A 20,358-nucleotide genomic window follows, 5' to 3' on the forward strand; every position below is an offset into this window, starting at 1 on the left:
ATTATGGTCATCCCCCACCCCCCAAAAAAGTTCCACTTAATAAATCTCAGCAACATTTCACCCCCTCCTGTTGAGTAACATGTTCCTTTGATGCAAAAAATCAGGTCAGTAAAACTAGTATTACTTTGGCATCCAGAACAATTTTGTTCTGCACAGGGAAAAAAATGGATCTGGATGCAACTCACAGCTGCAGCAGAGCAGCTAAATCCAACTCCGGTTTAATATGACTGCACAAGTGTTCATTAACAGTCTGGCAGCCATTTGTGGAAGCAGGAAGTGTATCTACAGAGTGACATTTCTCATTGGAGTCAGGACAAGTGTGGCAGCCAGAATACTGAAACTAGAGATACACCATCCATACAAGTTTGCACTTCAAACCGAGCACCATGGCCATGGCCAACAGAGGTGATGCAAAACTCAACACACTGCATGCACTCTTATGGTAACACTGTTGCAACACCACCTCCTTGTTTTTTTGCCTTTCATTAAAACAAAGACGCTGCTGTCATGATATCAACCCTCGTGTTTCTGAAGGCATCACTGCACTCCTTCATATTTTACCAAGCTACGGAGGCCCGCCAGCATTACAGCGCAGAAACGTAACACTTCATCTTCAGTTTAAGATAAAAACAGACGAATGTATTAAAAAAAAGATTTTCCAATTTTACTCCAAACCCAGCATTTATTTTAGCTTTTTAAACCCATGCAGCAAATTTCTACTTTGATCAGTCCAGTGTGTGTTTTCTTTTTTCACCATTACTTCCCATGCCTCTTTCAGCAGGTGTATTGGTTCAGTAAACAAATATTGGGCAGGTATGGCGTCTTTAAAAAAAAAAGTACTATTAATAATACAGATGACTACACTAAATCACACAGCCATATCTGTGTTTATTGCATGAATTGTCATCCTTCTGTCTGCACCAGCAGAGGTCACTAAATAAAGTTTAAATCCATGGATTTCATATCAAACACATTTTCCAAGCTTTTCCAAACTTAAAAAAAATAAATCCTTCATTATCGGAATTAATAAAGCAACAGCAATTCAAAACATACTGACAATAAAAGTGTTCTTAGGCAAGTTAAAAATCAACCAATGATTTTTGATAGATATCTAAAAGAATTTAATGCAGCTTAATATTGGTTCTTTATGTACAGCATGGTACTCTGAAAGTGCTGGGCTTTATAAAGTAGCCAATATATGTAAGAAATAATATATAATACTGTTTAGAGACAGGTCACAAGTCTTTGTGCCCCTTCATGTGGCACAGCGTCTTGCACATCTCAACAATCGGCACCTCCCGGCTTGCCGGCTCTAATACACGGCCAGAACAGAATGTAAGCAGCCACCTTTCAGAACAGATTCAAACATCTGCATCACTGCAGTTTGGCACAACTGTGGAGCAAAATCCACTGCAATCATCTGTGCTGATGCCCGTGGTCAGATCAGCCGGGAGTTGCGGAGGTACTGGATGAGGACCCTGTACACGAAGGTGTACTGGGACAAGGTCTGAACCATCAGCATCCTCTGATTGCGTAGCGCCAACAGGTGCTTGGGAACATCCAATGGCTGAAAGAGAAAATATTCATTTTTGATAATACAAAGATAATACACAGAAACCCCCCCAAAAAAAAATCACTTAAAAAAACCAAACAAAACAAAAAAAACCTTCATTAGGGTAAGAAAATTACCTCATTGTGCTCTAGACACGCTATCATGATCTCAGACAGGATGACAACTCCAGTCCGACCCACTCCTGCGCTGCAGTGCACCAGCACAGGCTGGTTGGAGTTCTTTGGGTCACTGATGCTATTTGTGTGTCTTCTCACAGACTGGATCTCCTCCAAGTAGGCTGGAGAAAGATGAGAACGCAAACTTTATATTTAACTACATTTCTGGAAACCTGAATGTAGCAGAGGTTATTAGGCTCAAAAAGGTAAAGATCTGATTATAAACTGATACTGATCCACTCACTGAGGAAGCCTTTGAAGTCCTCGGGACAGCCGTGGTCAGGCCAGTCTGTATACTGCAGGTGCCAGACAGTCCTCTCTTGTTGCGTCAGGAGGTGTTTGATCTTTAGCCCAGTGGTGGCGTAGCAGCCGGACTCTGTGCGGAACCGCGTGGTGATCTTGAAGCGCCCGTACGTCACTGTGTTGTGCCGGGAGCCAAGTCGGGGCCAGTATCTAAAGCTCTTTTCTCGACCGCTCTCCTGAACAAAGGAGATGATGCGCATATGTAAGTGCGCATAGAGACAAGGAGGGAAAAAAATATGAAAGGGTTTAAAATTAAATCAACGTACCTCTTCGGCAGTGACCATGGCAATGATGGAGACACCCTGTTCCCACACCATCTGCCAGAAATCCTGACACGTGTGCGACATGGGACCCTGCGAGGCAATGTAATTCCACTCCTGCCCACCTACTGTCATCTAATGAGAAATAAGACATAAGGAGCATTCTCAGTCATTTCTTTTAAAGAGGGAGAGCCAGTACAGCAGAAAATATTATTCATCTATGGAAGATGTTATGTTGTCATGCCTGAAACTCCAGAAAGAGGAAGTAAAGGTGACTAACACGCTGCCTTACCACAAACCATTAAGCACGACTGAAATTTAAGAGTCGCAGAAATCTATTTGCACAGTATTTCTAGTTATCTGGTTTGCAAATGTATGTACATACATCCCCAAAACAACTTACTCTAATGTGTGATGCATTGATGTAGCCCGTGTTGTTCTCTTTAGTGGGAACCAGCTCCACTCGGGTATCGTCATAAGGCAGGACGTCTTGGAAGCGGTTTCTGTCTCCGCTTTCTGGCAGCTGGGCGATCGTGTACTCCCCTCTCGGACGTTTTGGGATGCTCTCATACTCCTTCAACACTTCACCCTTCTCCATGTGCTGCTCCAACACTTTGCACTGACAAATGCAAACGGAAAATATGTCACTGTCATGGACAATGCTGTCAAAGAAGATATTTTGCATGGAAGTGAAAATATATCAAATGCTTAAACTGAGAAAATGCATTCTTTTAACAAACAGGTCACAACAATGACTGTAAAATCAATACTGGATGTCTAATCTGCGGTTACACTTGTGTGGTGCTGCATGGGCTCAGGAACACATCCAGAAATTTTTGCCTGAACAGAGTTCACCGTGTCTCCCACAAATTCAAAGAAGTGATGTGTAATCATAATCCACAACCACCACTGTCTGTTCTGGGACAAAGCTCCTTTTCACAGACTAATTGGAAATGCAAAGTCTATTTTTCACATCATGTCCTCCAGACTAAAGAGGAAAGAAGCCATCATGCTTGTTATTAGCACTCAGTTCAAAAGTCTGCATCTTTGATGACAAGTAGCTGCATTAGTGCCTATAAAAATGGCATCTTGAATATTTCTAGAAAGCCAGCATGAATGCTGAAAGGCATATGCATACTGCATCTTTTACAGTAGCCTGGCTTCGTGGTAGAAGGAGCTGATCTAGCCTGCCTGTAAGTCCAGATATTTCACCAACTAAAAACATCTGACATCACAGCATCAATGAAAAATATGACAGAGAAGACCTGTTCAGCAGCTAGAAGATAAAAGACAACATTCGTCTCCCAAAAGTCCAGCAGCTGGTCTCCTCAGTTCTTCAGACACTTACAGACTGTTTTTGAAGAAGAGGAGATGCCCCTGTCCCTGCCTTTTTGACTCGCATTGCTGCCATCAAATTCAAAACATTTTCTTTTTCTCATTTGATGTTTTCTATGTTCCATTGTGAATAAAATATGGGTTTATGGGATATGCAAATCATTCCGCATTTATTTAGTGTCCCAACTTTTTGGGTTTACTTTCACTGTTAGCGCAACAACCATAAAGATTAGCAATCCTTACGAGTTCAGTTGTGTTTCAAAGCTCTGAACAAGAACACGTACCCTCTCCATAAAAAGTCCTCCAAGAGTCTAAACGAAGTTCAAACACATCCCATTCACACAGAAAATCACTCACGAATTCAAACATTTTTAGATGCCATACCCTTTCATCATTCGAGGCTCGTTCAGGCTCATCCTTAATCTCGCTGTGGACTGGCTGCCTGGATATGGACAGGCCATTGAGGTGGGCAACTTTCAGAGGGCCCATCTTCTTCACCTCTGACTTGGCTCCTTTTTTCATGCCCTAGAAAGACGTTAAAGTGGTGACAGAGAAGAAGTGAGAATGACAGCGAACCCCAGAGAACAGACGGACAAGAGGCGGGGACAATGCAGCCTCGCTGGGCGTTTCTAGAGGAATGTCACCTATCTGGTTTACCAAGGTAGACCGACCGCATTCTTCTCAAATACGTTTGCGTCATTACATGCTGGCCACTGAAACTTCTTCTAATTCTTTCAGGATCTGGACTCATGTGATGTTGATGTAGGGCAGAGGCATCAGGTTACAGAGAAAGCAGTTTTTGTTTTCTGACATTAACAGTGCAGCAACCGGCCAAAACAGAAACAGACTTAGGCTTGTACTACTGGCAATAACACTGACGATTCAAGAAAGAAAATCTTGTATGTTTTTCCCTTATTGGTGATTATTGTTAATAAGCACAGGTGACTGCGTCTTCAATGTCATTACAGTCTTACATTACAGTCTGCTGCAACTGCACAACTCCAAACCACTTTGCTTTCGAATGTATTCACCATAAATACATAGTGTGCTTAGCGACAGTAACAAGTCATTAGGTATACAGTAAAACCAGTTTTATGTGTAGGTAATTATTATAGGAACACCAACACAGGAAAAAAACCCCAAAAGACAACAACCCTCGTCTCAGACAAACCAAGCTAGTGTCACGTAAAAAATAGTTTTCTTGTTAGTAATTTGTACATCATTGTGAAATTATGAAAATGTTGTTAAAAATGAAGCAATACACAACAAAATTAAATGTCTAAAATAAATAACAAATAAACCTAAAATAACTGCATATTGTAGAAAATGATATTACCATGTCTTTGTTGATCATCAAGTGGGTCTAGGAGCTATTTAAATACCAAAAACACTTGATACAAAGAAATGCACACAGCCCATATTCAGGAACTTTGCCTGTAAACATGCCATCAGGGCTTATATAAGGCTGTGTGTCACAGCTATACAATTATGGCTATCCAGACACACCTTCCAACCTCAGGCAGCAGCCTTGCAGCCTGCCATTATTATCTTCTTGCAAAAGATGCTCTGCGAGCTCTAAAATGTCTGAGCTATGAGCAAATGCTCTGTTCTTTGTTGTAAGTGCGAACACAAGTATCTTTATGCGATTCTGCCATCTGAGGCACTGAAGACCCAGCAGATTACTTTGATTTTTTTGAGGGCAATGTCACCACAACAACAGTGAAATACTTGTGGCTAACATTACATTAGCTCCGATTGTACTCCCACAGGCCAGAGCTATGTCGTAATTATAACCCTGAGGGATAATCAGAAATTGTGGAAACTTTAAAACCGATCTGAATCCAATAAACAAGGACTGGGTTGGGTCACTGGTTTTCATGTCGCCTTTCATGCTTCAGAACAAGCCAAACTCAGCTGGCTTGTTTTCCCCGCGGCCCGTTAGATGTTTGTTTCTCTCCTGCTCTGTGCTCCTATTTGCTGTGTTTTAATGCAGTTGAGTTCCCAATAAAACTATGGGAAGAGTATAAAATGGGGACACAAACACAACCCATTAGCTGGGATCTGTTTAATTTTTAAACCAGCCACCTCTTACAAGCTATTTCCCAAGCCGTTTCTCTGCATTAAATTTATTTTATTTTTTTATAACTCTCTTGTTTGCTGACAAAATCAACATTTGGGTTAGTTCCAAACAACTACTGTAATTAGGGCTCTGTTTAAAAAAAAAAAGTTAGAATGTTTAATTCACGTCTTTTCTATCAATCAGGTCATATACATGTGCTGTACTCCCATTGGCCGCTCCTTTTGCTGAAAGATATGTGGCTTCAGCTTCAATACTTTTAAGGCTATCCGGTTGTTCAGTCTGACGTCACTAGCCGTGTCTGGGTCTAAACTCCGCTGCAGGTCCATATATCAAACGATCACTATGGCATTACTGAGAGTTGAAAAACTGTCTAAAGTCTTTCATCTTTAATAAAATGATCAGCGTTCTGCTCTACCAGGTGTAACAATTGAGTTTGGCATCAAGGCATCCATGAAAACGGAATTTATGACATTTAACGGAAATATGTCTGTGAAGGTTCTCAGTCATCCAGGTCATCGTAGTCAAAGGAGCTTGCAAACAAGTACCCAGCCACTGGTACAGATATGTGGACGACACTTGGGTCAAAATCAAGACACAAGAAGTGGAATCCTTCACTGCGCACATTAACGCTGTGGATAAAAACATCAAGTTCACCAGGGAAGACACAAAGGACAACTGTTTGCCTTTCCTGGACTGCGCCGTGCACATTGAAGAGAACGGCAAACTCAACATCGAAGTTTACCGGAAGCCCACACACACGGACCAGTACCTCCTCTTCGACTCCCATCACCCTTTGGAACACAAACTTGGAGTAATTAGGACCCTACACCACCGGGCAGAACATGTTCCCTCTAAGCCTGAAGGAAAAAAGAAGGAACACACACATGTAAAGGAAGCACTCAAAACGTGCGGCTATCCTAAATGGGCGTTCTTAAAGTCAGCAAAGAGGCACAGAAAAGAAGACCAGACACCAGCGAGGGAGGATAAGAAGGACAGACGCAACAACATTGTCATCCCCTATGTAGCCGGTGTATCAGAGAAACTCAGGAGAGTTTTCTCCAAGCATGACATCCCGGTGTATTTCAGACCCAGCAACACGCTCAGACAGAAACTGGTTCACCCGAAAGACAAAACGCCAAAACACAAACTTAACAATGTGGTGTATGCTGTACAGTGCAGCGAGGAATGCTCAGACCTCTACATTGGAGAGACCAAACAGCCACTTCACAAGCACATGGCACAACACAGAAGAGCCACCTCCACAGGACAAGACTCAGCAGTCCATCTGCATCTTAAGGACAAAGGACACTCTTTCGAGGATGCCAATGTTCACATTTTGGACAGAGAGGACAGATGGTTTGAAAGAGGAGTGAAAGAAGCCATCTATGTCCACTGTGAGCGACCATCTTTGAACAGAGGCGAGGGTTTACGACACCAACTCTCTGCCATCTATAATCCAGTTTTGAGATCCCTTCCCAGACGCCTTAAAACGCCCACTCACATCCTGGGCCAGCTGACCTCAGGAATTCGCATGATAAGGTAGGGCCAGGTTTCACAATGAGCTCACCCGAAACCCTGGCTGATTGGGACCCACACCCAGTTTCACACCTTGGCTCATGTGATTAGAGGATCATCAGGGGGTCCTTTGGTCCCTCTTTGGGGGAAAACTCCCACTGGGTTTAAATCTGGGACTCCCCACCATTTGACCTTAGAACTGAAGAAGCTTCTCGGATGAGAGGTGAAACGTCTTCAAGCAACTTAAAGAAGTCCAGACGCTTTTCTTTGCAAGCTCCTTTGACATTTAACGGAGTTAGAAGTTAGCAGGGAGTTAGCTCGCTAGCTTCTATCTAAATACAATATAGCATGTCCTGACTGCGGGGTTTTGGAAACAAATTAAAACGTACAGCTCTGCTATCACTTCCAACATAAATGAAGACAGAAAACTAAACAGCAGTGACGTTTGTAGGGTTACTGAAGTTGGGCTAGCTGGTATATAATGATGTGCTACGTGACCGCTAGCGAAACAGCTATGTTAGCATAATATAAACAAGCTAACTTTTTTTTCCACTCGATAAAAGTTAACGTGAGTGTTCTCGGTGGTCAGGAACAAATGTAATCGCATGGCAGGATGCTGTAAAAGGACCAAACTTCAGCCAGGAGAACAACTGAGATAATCTATCCACAATACGAGGTTAGTCATTCATATACTGCTGCATGGGCTGGGCTGTAGTTACATCCTAAGGTTTTAAAAACTGAGCTTAAATAAATGATTAGCGGTAATAAAAGCCGAGGGAGGTCAACAGGGATCACTGACTGTTTTAGGAGCTTTTTGAGATCAAATAGAAGAAAATACAAAACATTAAACATGTTAACAACACAAAAGCCATATTAAACGCAGACTACTTTAGACCCGGAAGTAGGAGTCGTCGCGTCATCACTGAACAACCGGATAGGCACCAAAAGAGCTAATTTGGAGCGAGGTGGAGTGAGAAGAAAATTGGTCTGGAACGATGGCCAAAAAAAGAAAAGCCCAGGAAGAGTGCTTTTCCAACTTTTTTATTAAAGCACTACCGTACTATGCTCCTACTGTAAAGAAATACATTGATGTATTATAGTTAATGCAGGTCCATTCATCCATCCCTCTCACCAGCTAATGTGAGGGAGTAGCAAGACGTTCCCAAGCCAGCTGAGAGATGTAATTTCTCCAGACTGATTCTCATTCCTGCCACTTTGTCCTCGGCTCCATTGTGACCTGGAGGCCACCACCTGATGAAGTCAGTGGGACCATATCAGCTGCCAAATGCAGAGGTGAAATCCTGAGGCCATCAAAGTGGAAGCTTTCTGCCACTTGGCTAAACCTAGAAGTTCTGTATAAAAATTATAAACAGAATCTGTGACCAGGGCAGCCCTGGCGGAGTCCTACATGCATTGAGAACGAGTCTGACTTATTTGCTGGCTCCAAGCTCCTGCAACAGTTATAGTGTTCAAATGGCTTGTAGTAACAGGGCAGTCAGTCCATACTCATGACGCATCCCCACAGGATACTACAAAGGACACAGTCTCCAAGTCCACAAAACACATGTGGACTGGTTGGGAGAACTCCCAGTTAAAAAAAAAAAAAAAAATCAAAAAAGAAACAGCATATTATTAAAATACTCTGAACAACGGGGGAAATTTGGAAACAAGACTCACCGCAGGAGGTAAACCTTCTACTGCTTTCTTCCCAGGAGGAACATCAGACACAGGCCTCTTCTTGAAGTCTTTCTTGGGCCTCGGCTTCTCCTGACCACTCAAGTCTCCCTCTGAAACCGAAGGCATAATCCTGGGCTGCTGTAACTCTGATACTAGGTACAGTGGCTCACGTTCATGGATCAGGGTATGAACCTTATAGGTTAAGGTGCCGGTTATAGAGGGGTCAAGAGAGGAGCCTATGGGATATGCAGGAGGAGGCTCTGTCGGAGTCTGCTGCTGCTGAGGTGTCAGGGAAGAGAGAGATGTCAGACTGTGATGCTGCTGTGGCGGCTGCTCGGGAACTAATGCCTCCTGAGAAAGTGGTGTGTGACGTCCACTGTCATCCTCAAAGTCCTCTTCTTCTCCGCTACTGTGAACTAGCATGGTGGCGTCTGAAAGGGACTTTTTATGTCCGTACTGCACATCTTCCTTAATGTCTTCAATGTCTTCTGGATTTTTTTGTTCCAAAAACACATTGAGCTGGGATCCCTGAGAGCGCCCGCCATGCAGCACTGGAGGAGGTGTGGCCATTTCAGCTGCTGAAGAAGACGCCGTGCGCTCTTTGACCCTTATCCCCTCAAAACTTTGCGCCAACCCAGCAATTTCAATGGAGTTACGTTTCTGAGCATGGTACTGCTGCCTTTGTGGAGGTCCGCTGTAAAGAGGCTCTGAGACCTCTTGCAAAGAGTGTGCAACGGGCAGGCTGTCCTCCTGAAAGGTCTGGACTGAGTGGTGCACACGCCTTGTTATAATCAGGTCTGGATTGCTGCTGCTGACGTACAGGTGACGTGACAGATCAGGTGTGCTGTTAGCTGGTCTAGGATGAGCGTATGGGTAAGGTGGAGGTGATCGGTACACGTGTGTCTTCATGATGTTGGGGGCTGGATACTCTTGTGCCTGTTGTAACTGGACATTTGTGAGCTCTGGGACACTTACTGCCCCCACCACAGATCGCCTCTCTGTAGGGTAGGGGTATGGAGAAGGGCTGTGGAAGCTGGAGCCCAAATGCAAGGGATAGTGGTGGTGCTGAGCTGCCCCGCCATGCTCCCCCCTGATTTCTGGCTGGCTGTAAACTAGAGGATCTGGTCTACTGTAGGCATAGGAGTTTCCAATATTTAGGTTCCTCATAGAGTGGCTTTGCCTGTGCTCTTGAGACAAAACCATTCCTCCCCCTGCACCTCGGTTCTTCTGACGCATCACTGTCTCATAATCAGGAGTGGCACGGTAAGAAGGTGGGATGAGAGCGCTGTGCCGGTGAGAGGGGACGTAGTCTGGTCTGGTTATGTCGCTTGTAATAGAGGGGTTGGAGGACATGGGTGAAGGCTGAAGGTAGTGCTGGGGATTGGTTAGGGAGCTGGTACTGTGGGCACTGTACACACTGCCATTACGTAAACGTCCTCCACTACTGTATTCTAGAGGAGAGCAGTCCAGGCTGGTCTGAGAGTGGTAGTAGAAACCGTTCTGACTGTTCATGTACAGGTTGTCTATGAGCAAGTGAGAAAATTCCATTATAACTAAAGAACAGTTTAAGCATTTAGACGTAACCAAAACAAAAAAGACAAGAAGAAGAGTTTACCTTGTGATGATGTGTAAGGCTCTGTGAAATGGCCATTGTAGTGCATTTGTGGAGGGGGCATCATGTAGGTCTGCGGCTTTGGCTGGAAATCAAAAAAGAAAAAAGGAATAAAGGGATTTAATCAGTGCTAATATGAGCCAAACGCTGCCAAGGAGCAAAGAATCAAACACTGCTTCTAAACAATGATTATTCATTATAACAATACCCATGAGAAAGAGTGCAAAAATTTGTCAACTTTTCAATTAAAAACAAATGCAGAATTATTTTTCTTAAGGACGCGTTTCAAAATAAACTACTGTTTTACAAGACCATTATGTTGTAAGCTGTATGTATTTTCCTTCCCCCCACATTAAATACATTTTCTTTGTTTGTTTTTTTAATAAAGCAAAGATGCAACTTTTTAAATCTGTGTGTTTTAAGTGAGTGTGGGCATTACCAGAGATACCCTAGTAGAGGATCTCCGTCTGACTGGGTTGACAACTGTGGGCTGGGGTTGGCTAGCAGAGGAAAAAAAAACCCAAAACAAAACGTGAGTCAGCAAAGATGAACTTACCCACTACTGCTGTTACAAAAAAAGTGTTTTGCAATACTTGATGTTGTTCTTGGACACTGATATGGCACACCTGGAAAGGTGCAGACCAGGTTAAGTCCATAAAACATGTCGTGCTATTCTTCTCCAGCACACCAGTGTACATGCTTGATGAGTCATGTTTTGATTTTACATTCACTTTTCATTTACCAATTGTTAAAGACAGTTTAGCAGAAGTTAGATTTTGTCTTAACAACAACGCACTGCCCAAATAAAATGCAGTCTAACCTTGTTTTAGACTTGAAAATATGCAACACAGAAGTGAAAGAACGTGACTAAGCTCTTCGTCTCATGAATGTATCTGACTCATTACTCAACACGTATAGAGTTCTGACACTCTTAATAGTCCCTTGATTCAACCCAACGCAGTTCAGTTACATTACTTTTAGATTCACAGATGCTGAAATTCATCTAAAAGTCAATAAAATGTGCAACCCTGTGTACTGGCTTTAAGTAGTAACTCAAATCTAAAAATGTATTTCACTTAAATTAAGAATCACTGTGTGGTTCAAAACCCAAGGCCCATTTCAAATATGCAGGAAGCGTATTTGTGGTGGCACTGTTGGGTAAGCAGCTGAAAGGAATGAATAATGGCACTTGTCTGGCAGGCATACTGTAGGCGTTGGCTGACTGTGTTCCTCACCCCTTATTAGAAGGCAGAGAGGGACGAGAGAGCATTGGAAAACGAGGAAAGGATAGAAAGAGAAGGGACTTCTGGGAGCCCTCAGAAGGCAGGGGGTCACACTCCTCTCTGAAGAGAGAGGAGGAAAGGAGTACAGACATGAGACTACACCAAAGATGACACCCATGCATGAGACAACGATGAACAAAGAGACAGCTTGGGGTAGACGGGTGGAGAGAAAAAACACTCACAGGCTACTCATGTTAATCTTATAAAACTTGAGCCTGGCCAGACACATCCGGCACACATATTTGGAGGTTTCCATGTCTTCCTACACATGAGAAAGAAAAACAAAAATTAGATGGCTAAACATGTGGTACAGACTAGTATTTGCTTAGTTATGGACAAATAAAGGCAATCCTGGGAATGCCAGTGTGATTTCATGGCCCCACATACACACTATGCTAAGGTTAATGATGAAGGCCATCTCCAAATTATCAAAATCCAATAACAGACAGCAATGTCACTAGGGATGGAAAAGACACTGCAGTTACTCACGGTCTGATACTGAACACTCTCTTCTCTGTTGGCTAGCTCCAGGGCAAAGAAAGACCTGTTGTGACTCATGTTGTTAATATCATGCCACCTACACAGCCAATTAAAGCACAGCGGCACAGAGGAAGAAAGGAGGGGGGAAGAAAGGAAAAAAAAACAACACATGATGTCATGGTGGTCACAAAACCTCAGGGCGTTTTTACAGACATGGTTGCTTTAAAAACATGCATATGTGGGAGTCAATCAAAAGCCATCTAGAACTCATACTGGTACATAGCTAAATACTTTAATGTTCACATACTTACAAAACTGACACATAACATTCCCAAACATCCTCATCAGCTATCACAGTCTACTTGACTGAACCTCCTGAGCCATATTCAAGGCTGGAGAACATTAAGGAGACAACCTTAACCAAGAATAGCTTGTAAGTAAGCTGTGCCACAAAACTCTGTCTTCCAGATTGAGTTGTGTGGCCGTCACACTCCCCCCCCCCCCCCCATTCTTAGAAGTAAATCAGATTTCAGTTCTTTAGGTATAATTGCAATCATTTTTCCTAGGCTCACCTGTATAAAACAAGCGGACGCTCGCTTTTGTGCTTGACAAAGATGCCGTCAAGGCAGGAACCCAGGGTAACATCTGCACCTGTATTGTCCTGGTATGACCAAAGGAGAATTTTGTAAGCCAGTGTCATACTTGTTAAAGGATCCAGTGATGATCCAGTGGCTTTCACAGACCTACCTTGGCTTGAAAGGTTTCTTGGCCATAGCCCTCCATTTTCTCAACCTCCTGCATGTACAACATCTCTGCCTCTGGAACTGGCAAACCCCTGAAAAGATTTTTAAAAAATATCAAGAAAATGATAACAGTACTGTGATCATATAAACATATTAATCAGAAGAGATGTGTATTAATCGAAACAGACTTTATATGTATTTGCTTGTGCATTTGCTCCAATTCTGTGTGACGGTGGGGTTGGAGCCAATCCCAGCTGTCATGAAGCATGAGGCCAGGCACACTCTGGACACACACGGAGACTGATGACCACTCACGCTTAAGTTAATCTAACCTGTACATCTTTGGACTGTGGGAGGAAGCCATTGTAGCCACAGGTATAGGAAGAACATGCAACCCAGTGGATTCAAACGCAGGATCTTCTTGCCGTGTGGCGACAGTGCCCAACCTCTCACCTCTGTACCACTACTAAAAGGTATTTTTCTCCTAACAACAGCTTTGTTGTTAGGAGAAACAACATTTAGCCCCTTATTGTGCATCCTCAGTCAGATATTTAGGGAACCCTAGTTTGTAAAATGGTCAAGGATCAACAGAAAGGCTTCGAGTGTAAAACAGTTTGTTGTCCTCTGAAACTTTCATCACCTCATGTTTCCTAGGAGATACTAAAAAGTTAATGACATTATAAGTAGAAGTGACACAGCTTTATTAACAATTTGTTTACTTTTTTTTTTTATCTCATGAGGTAAAGATAGTCATTAAAATCTGATGAATGACAGTTTGTTAAATTAACTGTGTTTACCGTTGTTACAAAAATCAACCAAATGCGTTATTTGCCTTAAACATTTACATTATACATTCTACTCAGAATAGAGACGACCAAGAACCAAAAGCCCCAATCTCCAAACAGACCAAATCAGAGCCAGTGTGTTTCCTCTGCTCGCCATTTGTGTGACCGGGTAGACTGATACTTCGAAATCTGGCTTACTTGAAGGACTGATAAAGAAGAGCCACTTTCTGAATGGCCTCTTCCAGCACTCGCTCATCCTGAATCCAGTCCTGCAAAGACAGAGCGAGAGAAACGTGTTTGATCCAGTCCACACAAAAGAACATCTGAGTTTAATGGAGAACAAGTGGAGAATGCTTACAATGGGGAACAGTTCAAACTTCTGAAGGAATTCCTGGGAATCATATCGATTAAAGTCTCCAAAGTCAGCTGTGGGCAAGAAGAAACAATACAGCATAAAGTACAGACATTTGTAGCAAAGCAGACTCCAAGGCTCTCTCAATAAATCCTATGTCTATTTCCGCTTGCAGTACAATTCAAAATAGACATTCAGGACTTGCAGAACGCTGTAATGCCTTCTGGAAAGCTGTAGTGTATGATGACATGATGGACTAAATTTAGAAGGGGAGATGTTTGTTTGTTAGCCCGCCAGCGTCTGATAACGTAGAGGTCCTAAACTGTTACAGCCTCAGGCTTCCTTCTGGCAACATTAACAGCTTTTCTTTTTCTCCCCAGACATCAGCTGTGCTTAAAGGCTACAACTGTCCTCCATTCCCAACTCTGCTGCACGTTACACAAAACAGCTTTACTCGCGGCACACTGCACAAGTTTTCATTGCAAACAAAGCACAGACTAAATATGAAGGGCAACTGCAAGAAGATTCAGTGTGCTTTTCTAAACATTGAATGTTAGTCAGGCATTTGAATATGGCTGCAGCAGTAAGTGATCTCAGCAGCACAGCTATGCTGTAACACCCAGGCAAGTAAGCTGCAGCGCCTGATATAACTCTGCCAGCACTGTCTGAGATTCTTCCAGCTGAGCGAACGTTACAGGAGCTCAAACTCAAGCAAAGAGTGTTCAAATTCACTCACTGTTGATCAGTTTCATAGATATGTTTAGGATGTAGAGTTCTTCTTCAGTGTTTTTTTTTTTTTAGATAGATAGATAGATAGATAGATAGATAGATAGATAGATAGATAGATAGATAGATAGATAGATAGATAGATAGATAGATAGATAGATAGATAGATAGATAGATAGATAGATAGATAGATAGATAGATAGATAGATAGATAGATAGATAGATAGATAGATAGATAGATAGATAGATAGATAGATAGATAGATAGATAGATAGATAGATAGATAGATAGATAGATAGATAGATAGATAGATAGATAGATAGATAGATAGATAGATAGATAGATAGATAGATAGATAGATAGATAGATAGATAGATAGATAGATAGATAGATAGATAGATAGATAGATAGATAGATAGATAGATAGATAGATAGATAGATAGATAGATAGATAGATAGATAGATAGATAGATAGATAGATAGATAGATAGATAGATAGATAGATAGATAGATAGATAGATAGATAGATAGATAGATAGATAGATAGATAGATAGATAGATAGATAGATAGATAGATAGATAGATAGATAGATAGATAGATAGATAGATAGATAGATAGATAGATAGATAGATAGATAGATAGATAGATAGATAGATAGATAGATAGATAGATAGATAGATAGATAGATAGATAGATAGATAGATAGATAGATAGATAGATAGATAGATAGATAGATAGATAGATAGATAGATAGATAGATAGATAGATAGATAGATAACAAAAATTGTAAAGATGTTCTTATAATCTATCTGTTAAACAGCTGAACGGAGGTTTCTGACAAACTACTGTGAGGAGCAAACCTCTAAAACAAGATGCTGAGATTTAAAAAAAAAAAAAAAAAAAAAGTACCATTAATCCCAACAATTTGTATGCAACTTGATTTCAATGTTTTTTAGCTGTGCTTTAGGTGGAAAACTAGACTTCTATTCAGAAATAATTGATGAAAACTCATTTCCAGTACAACTCCAATCTCTTTGCTTGAGACTTGAGACCCCTTTATATTCACAGCACTCGTCGTGTTTCTCGCAAAAATAACGTCGCCACAGCTTAAAGCGGACCATGGTTAATGTTTAATCTGTCCTCTTGCTTTTTTTCTTCCTGGTACAGGAGGAGCAGTCTTGTACCAGTGCTGATGCTGTAACTTCTATGCTTCTGTAATGACACATCCATCATTAAACTGGTAGTGAAAACTGACATGAACACATACTCATGTCTTCTTCCTAGCTGCAGTATCAGCAGCACTGTACCAGGTCAAAAAAAACCTGCAATGTGCACAACTGAAACAACACAGAGCAGCTTGCACCAGAAGACGTGACACCACACTGAACACGTTGTGCCATCTGTGAGGGCAAGAAGGAACACAGGACTTACCAAACTACAAATTCTGCCATCAGGCTAGTATAATACATCCACAATACCTTGCACTGCCAGGCTGGCCAAACGTATAGCTTGTTCGAGTGAGCACGATATCCTGCCCTCTAAAACATCTTTCTTCAGTTGCAGGTAATACTGATATCTGTAGAGAGAGGAAGCAACTGTTAGGAGCAGAAGACTGGCAAACAAAACAAGAACTATCTTCATGTTTCAGATATAACATCATTAATTACAAAACATCTAGCATACAGCACCAGATAAATTAACACTCAATGTTTAATGGCCAAATCAATAAATAAAACAAAAAAACTGTACAATCAAGTAAGAGTGTTTTAACTACTGTAGCTGATAGTCAGTACAACTTTTTAATACTTGATGTGGCGGCACTAAATTTTGTCTAAAATTCTCTAAGGTCTTTCTTGCCAGTAGTCTTGAGCGACAAACAGTAAAAGAGAAAAAAAGAGCAGTGGCTTTGTAAAGACACTTCCTGCCACTGATCACCTTGTGATCTCCTGTTGCAGTTGGGTGACACTGGGTATGTAAAACACGACTCCAAAGTAAACGGTGGGCTCCAGCCCATACTTGTCCAGCTGCTTCTTCAGTGGCTTCTCCAAGTCAATCCATCTCTGCTGGTTCTGCTTGTTTAAGTACCACAGGCTAAAGTATGTTATCTAACAAGCCAAAAAAAAAAAGAAAAAAAAATGCAAGAGGACAGATTAAACATTAACCATTCTAGGGTAAACTGTAATCCAGGCAGGCACATTTAGACTTATATTACATATTAAAGACTAGACCAATAGGTTACCGCTTAAGAGCTCAGTGCCAATGTAAATCTGCTCGTCTTCTCCTGTTTATAAATATAACACAGACCTTAAAATCCAAAGTTGCAATGTCTGAAATTCTGGCAATGTTGGCGTGATATCCACAAATGTTTAGAAACTGTATTTAAGAACACATTTCCATTTGACACTTTCACAGTGTATATGTGGGTCACAGCATAGAACAACGAATGAAGGCAAATGCTTAATGGCAGTACTACTTTATGATGGGGAAATAAATCCAGTAAAACGTGAGTACAATTTGAAGACTGGCTAAAAATCATTTATGAAAACTACTCAATGGAAAGATTGCCATTTTTGTTATAAGCACAGCAAGATAAATTTACAAAATAATGAAACGCTTATATCATCCCACTTAGGAAACTTAGATTAACTAGAAAGGCTAAATTATATAATTACCAATATGAAAACAGACAGAGGAGCTTAAAAACTTATCTATATAGAAATAAGACTAGAGACACGAGGTTCTTCTGTTTTAATTTAACGTCATCAGTGAAATGAAATTTTCTCAAAAAAATAGGAACATTAATACGAATTGTCTGGTTCTTTTTATGTAGCTGTTATGTATCATCTAAAATAAATCTAAAATCGAAGACTTCTCTAGATTGTGCTGCCCTCTCTATCCGAATATCCCACAATGAACACTGGTAAGAGAGCAGCTGGAAAAAACAACTAGAAATGTGTTTACTGGCATTTTACACTGGACAATAGCTGCTGTCTATGAGTAAGCACTGTGTAAACATTACAGAAATTTGTTTTTATAGCAATACTAAAAAGTTATATTCAAAATAAAGGACCTACTAACCCAGATACATCCATGGTTGAAATGCAACAGTGAATTGTGCTTTTTGTAGTTTAACAGACTGACTAGTTCACCACATGATTCGCCTAGTAACTCTACTAACACTAAAAAAGCAAACAATGTGACATAAAGTAAATGAAGGTGGAGGCCTTGCATTAGCATCACTAACCAAACATGCTAAATAAATGCCAGACTTGGACATGAACCTCAGTACATTATCTTTCATGTTTCTCAACGTGAGTTACATATATGTGTATGTAAAGCATTTAACTGGGAAATGATTGAGTCATTACATCTTGGGAAATATTATGGGAAATGACATTATATGAGTAGACAATGACAAACTGGTTATCATAGTTTCTGTTGTTCTGCTTACTAGTTTCAAGTAAGAATGTGACCAGCAGACAATGGTCACAAAAATACTTTGTTGCTGCGATGGCAGGTCTTAAAGAGTCCATATAAGAGAGAACAATCAGCACTTGTATTGCGTGAAAAACACCTACATACCTCTCTTAACTCGAGTCTCTGGGCTACTGCCTCCAAACATTCCTGTCCAGTGCTCTCCACTGAGAGTGTAAACTCAACAAACTCTCCATTGAGAAGCTGAATCCGTGTGACAAGACAGCTCTTGCTTGAAACAGTATACCTTCGAGTCCTTTTGAGTTTTAAGCCAAACGGCAAGGGCATGTTTCAGGCGTCTTAAACAGTGGAGAGGGGGTCTCCACTCAGGCCAGAGGAAGTATTCTCCTTGATGTCCACAAAGTTGTGATAATGTAACAAGTCAGGGGGGTCATCATCAGCACACAGGTCTGAAAAGTCAGACGGAAAAATCAAATCAGATGAGCATCCAAAACCCACAACCAAATCTAGCTTTAACAGCGTGGCCTTACTCATCACTAAAGAATATATTACGATACTTACCCTTAAAGACTAGACTAACACGGGGATTACCGTAAAGTAATCCCCTTAATGCTTCATTTTGACAGCAATTGGGTCTCAGTAACGTTACAATTCCTCCACCTCTTGAGTTGTTTAACAATCTGGGCACAGCAGAAAGGGCAAATCCTACGGATATCCCCTCTGACCTGTGCACTTACTGCTAACTACAATGGTCATTTTTACTACGCCTATGGCTACAGTAATCACTTTCCGGCGAATAGTCTGATCCAAACACCAACAAGTGCGACCGATTCTATAAGAAGCAGGCACTTCAAAATCATAAACCATGCATCCATTATATTTCAAATTATTGATAGTTACAATTGGACTTTCTTTACTGCTACAATTAAACGCTTGGTCTACATATTTGGTATTATCTAGCTGCTTTTAAGTCACTTTAAGAAAATCCATTACATTCACTACAACTGGCTTGGAATTAGCGTTTACGCTAGCCCGCTAACTTCCAGCAAATAGACGACACCCTTGGGAAGCTGACGTCGCCCCCGGTAAATATTTTTTTGGGGAAAAAAACATCAACGTTACCGTTAGCCACCAGATGCAACTTGGTAGTCCAACTATTGGTCAGTCCTTAGGGATTCCACCACCAAAGTCAATGGATGCTGCTTACTGGATATTAGATTAACAGGCAGTTTGTTTGTCTGTAGTTTGTTCTGGATCCAAACTAACAGAGCCCACATGCCTTTTGGTCCAAGTGTTCACTCCAAGTTCCAAGCGTGTTTCGCTTCCTGGGATTAGAAGAGCAACAAGTGTTTCGGTCTTCATCCGCGGCGCTATTGCTTTGGCGTTTGTTTGATCAGCCTTCAATACATTCCTGGACTACACTGAAATCAACACCAACTCAACTAAACATTTATACAAGCTAGCTGGTTAGGTGTATTTTCATAAGCAAACTGTTTAAAATCTATTGTAGTTCCTCTGGAGCGGAAGGATACATGCAGGTTTTCAGAGCGATGACATCAGACAGCTGGAATGCCGAGCAGTGAAAATGCCAGAAATGGGACAGCTGTCAGGCACTGCTGGCGAGGACCTGTCTGTTTACTTTTTACATCGACCCATAGCTAATGGCAAACACACGATATTGCAAAATAAATAGTTTCAAGATTCAAGCATAACGAAATCCCTGACACAGTGCACGAAAATTAAATAACAGATAAATATAAAACCTTTACTGACAGAATGTGTATGTGTGTGTTTGTGTGTGTACATTTATTAAGCACCGTAAACATTGGTACGTATTTAAAAGATTTAAAAAATAAGAATTTACTTGAGGATGTTGCACATTAGCATTGAAAATGAGTTATTAAAATGAATGTGTATGAGGATGTACATGTATAACTGAACAGCAGAATATTGCAGATTACCTGTGAAGTGTACATAAAATCTATTATATACATATAATAGATTATTTTTTATAGTTTCCCAGTTGCAATATTTCCCAAGTTA

General features: G+C 41.2%; 1 protein-coding gene across 2 annotated transcripts; it reads right to left on the minus strand.

The window, feature by feature from the left end:
• Positions 1-731: 731 nt before the first annotated feature.
• ptpn21 (protein tyrosine phosphatase non-receptor type 21) lies at positions 732-19,763 on the minus strand. Of its 2 annotated transcripts, XM_085392556.1 has the most exons (20): positions 19,438-19,763; positions 18,463-18,764; positions 16,816-16,985; positions 16,359-16,456; positions 14,160-14,227; positions 14,000-14,070; positions 13,021-13,108; positions 12,846-12,934; positions 12,283-12,370; positions 11,976-12,055; positions 11,746-11,853; positions 10,950-11,010; positions 10,514-10,595; positions 8,899-10,421; positions 4,011-4,151; positions 2,695-2,910; positions 2,298-2,426; positions 1,973-2,207; positions 1,690-1,850; positions 732-1,567 (listed from the first exon to the last, which is right to left on the minus strand). In XM_085392556.1, the coding sequence occupies exons 2-20, from the start codon at positions 18,640-18,642 to the stop codon at positions 1,439-1,441; spliced, it is 3,717 nt and encodes a 1,238-aa protein (XP_085248682.1). In that variant the 5' UTR covers positions 18,643-18,764; positions 19,438-19,763; the 3' UTR covers positions 732-1,438. The 2 variants fall into 2 exon arrangements, with proteins under 2 accessions (XP_085248682.1, XP_085248683.1); XM_085392557.1 differs by lacking the exon at positions 11,746-11,853 and having other exon boundaries at positions 19,438-19,759.
• Positions 19,764-20,358: the final 595 nt, after the last annotated feature.

This window comes from Rhamphochromis longiceps, linkage group LG19 (assembly GCF_057381845.1).
Source record: "Rhamphochromis longiceps isolate RC_006_pf linkage group LG19, R_longiceps_female_GT1.1, whole genome shotgun sequence".
Lineage (NCBI taxonomy): Eukaryota > Metazoa > Chordata > Actinopteri > Cichliformes > Cichlidae > Rhamphochromis > Rhamphochromis longiceps.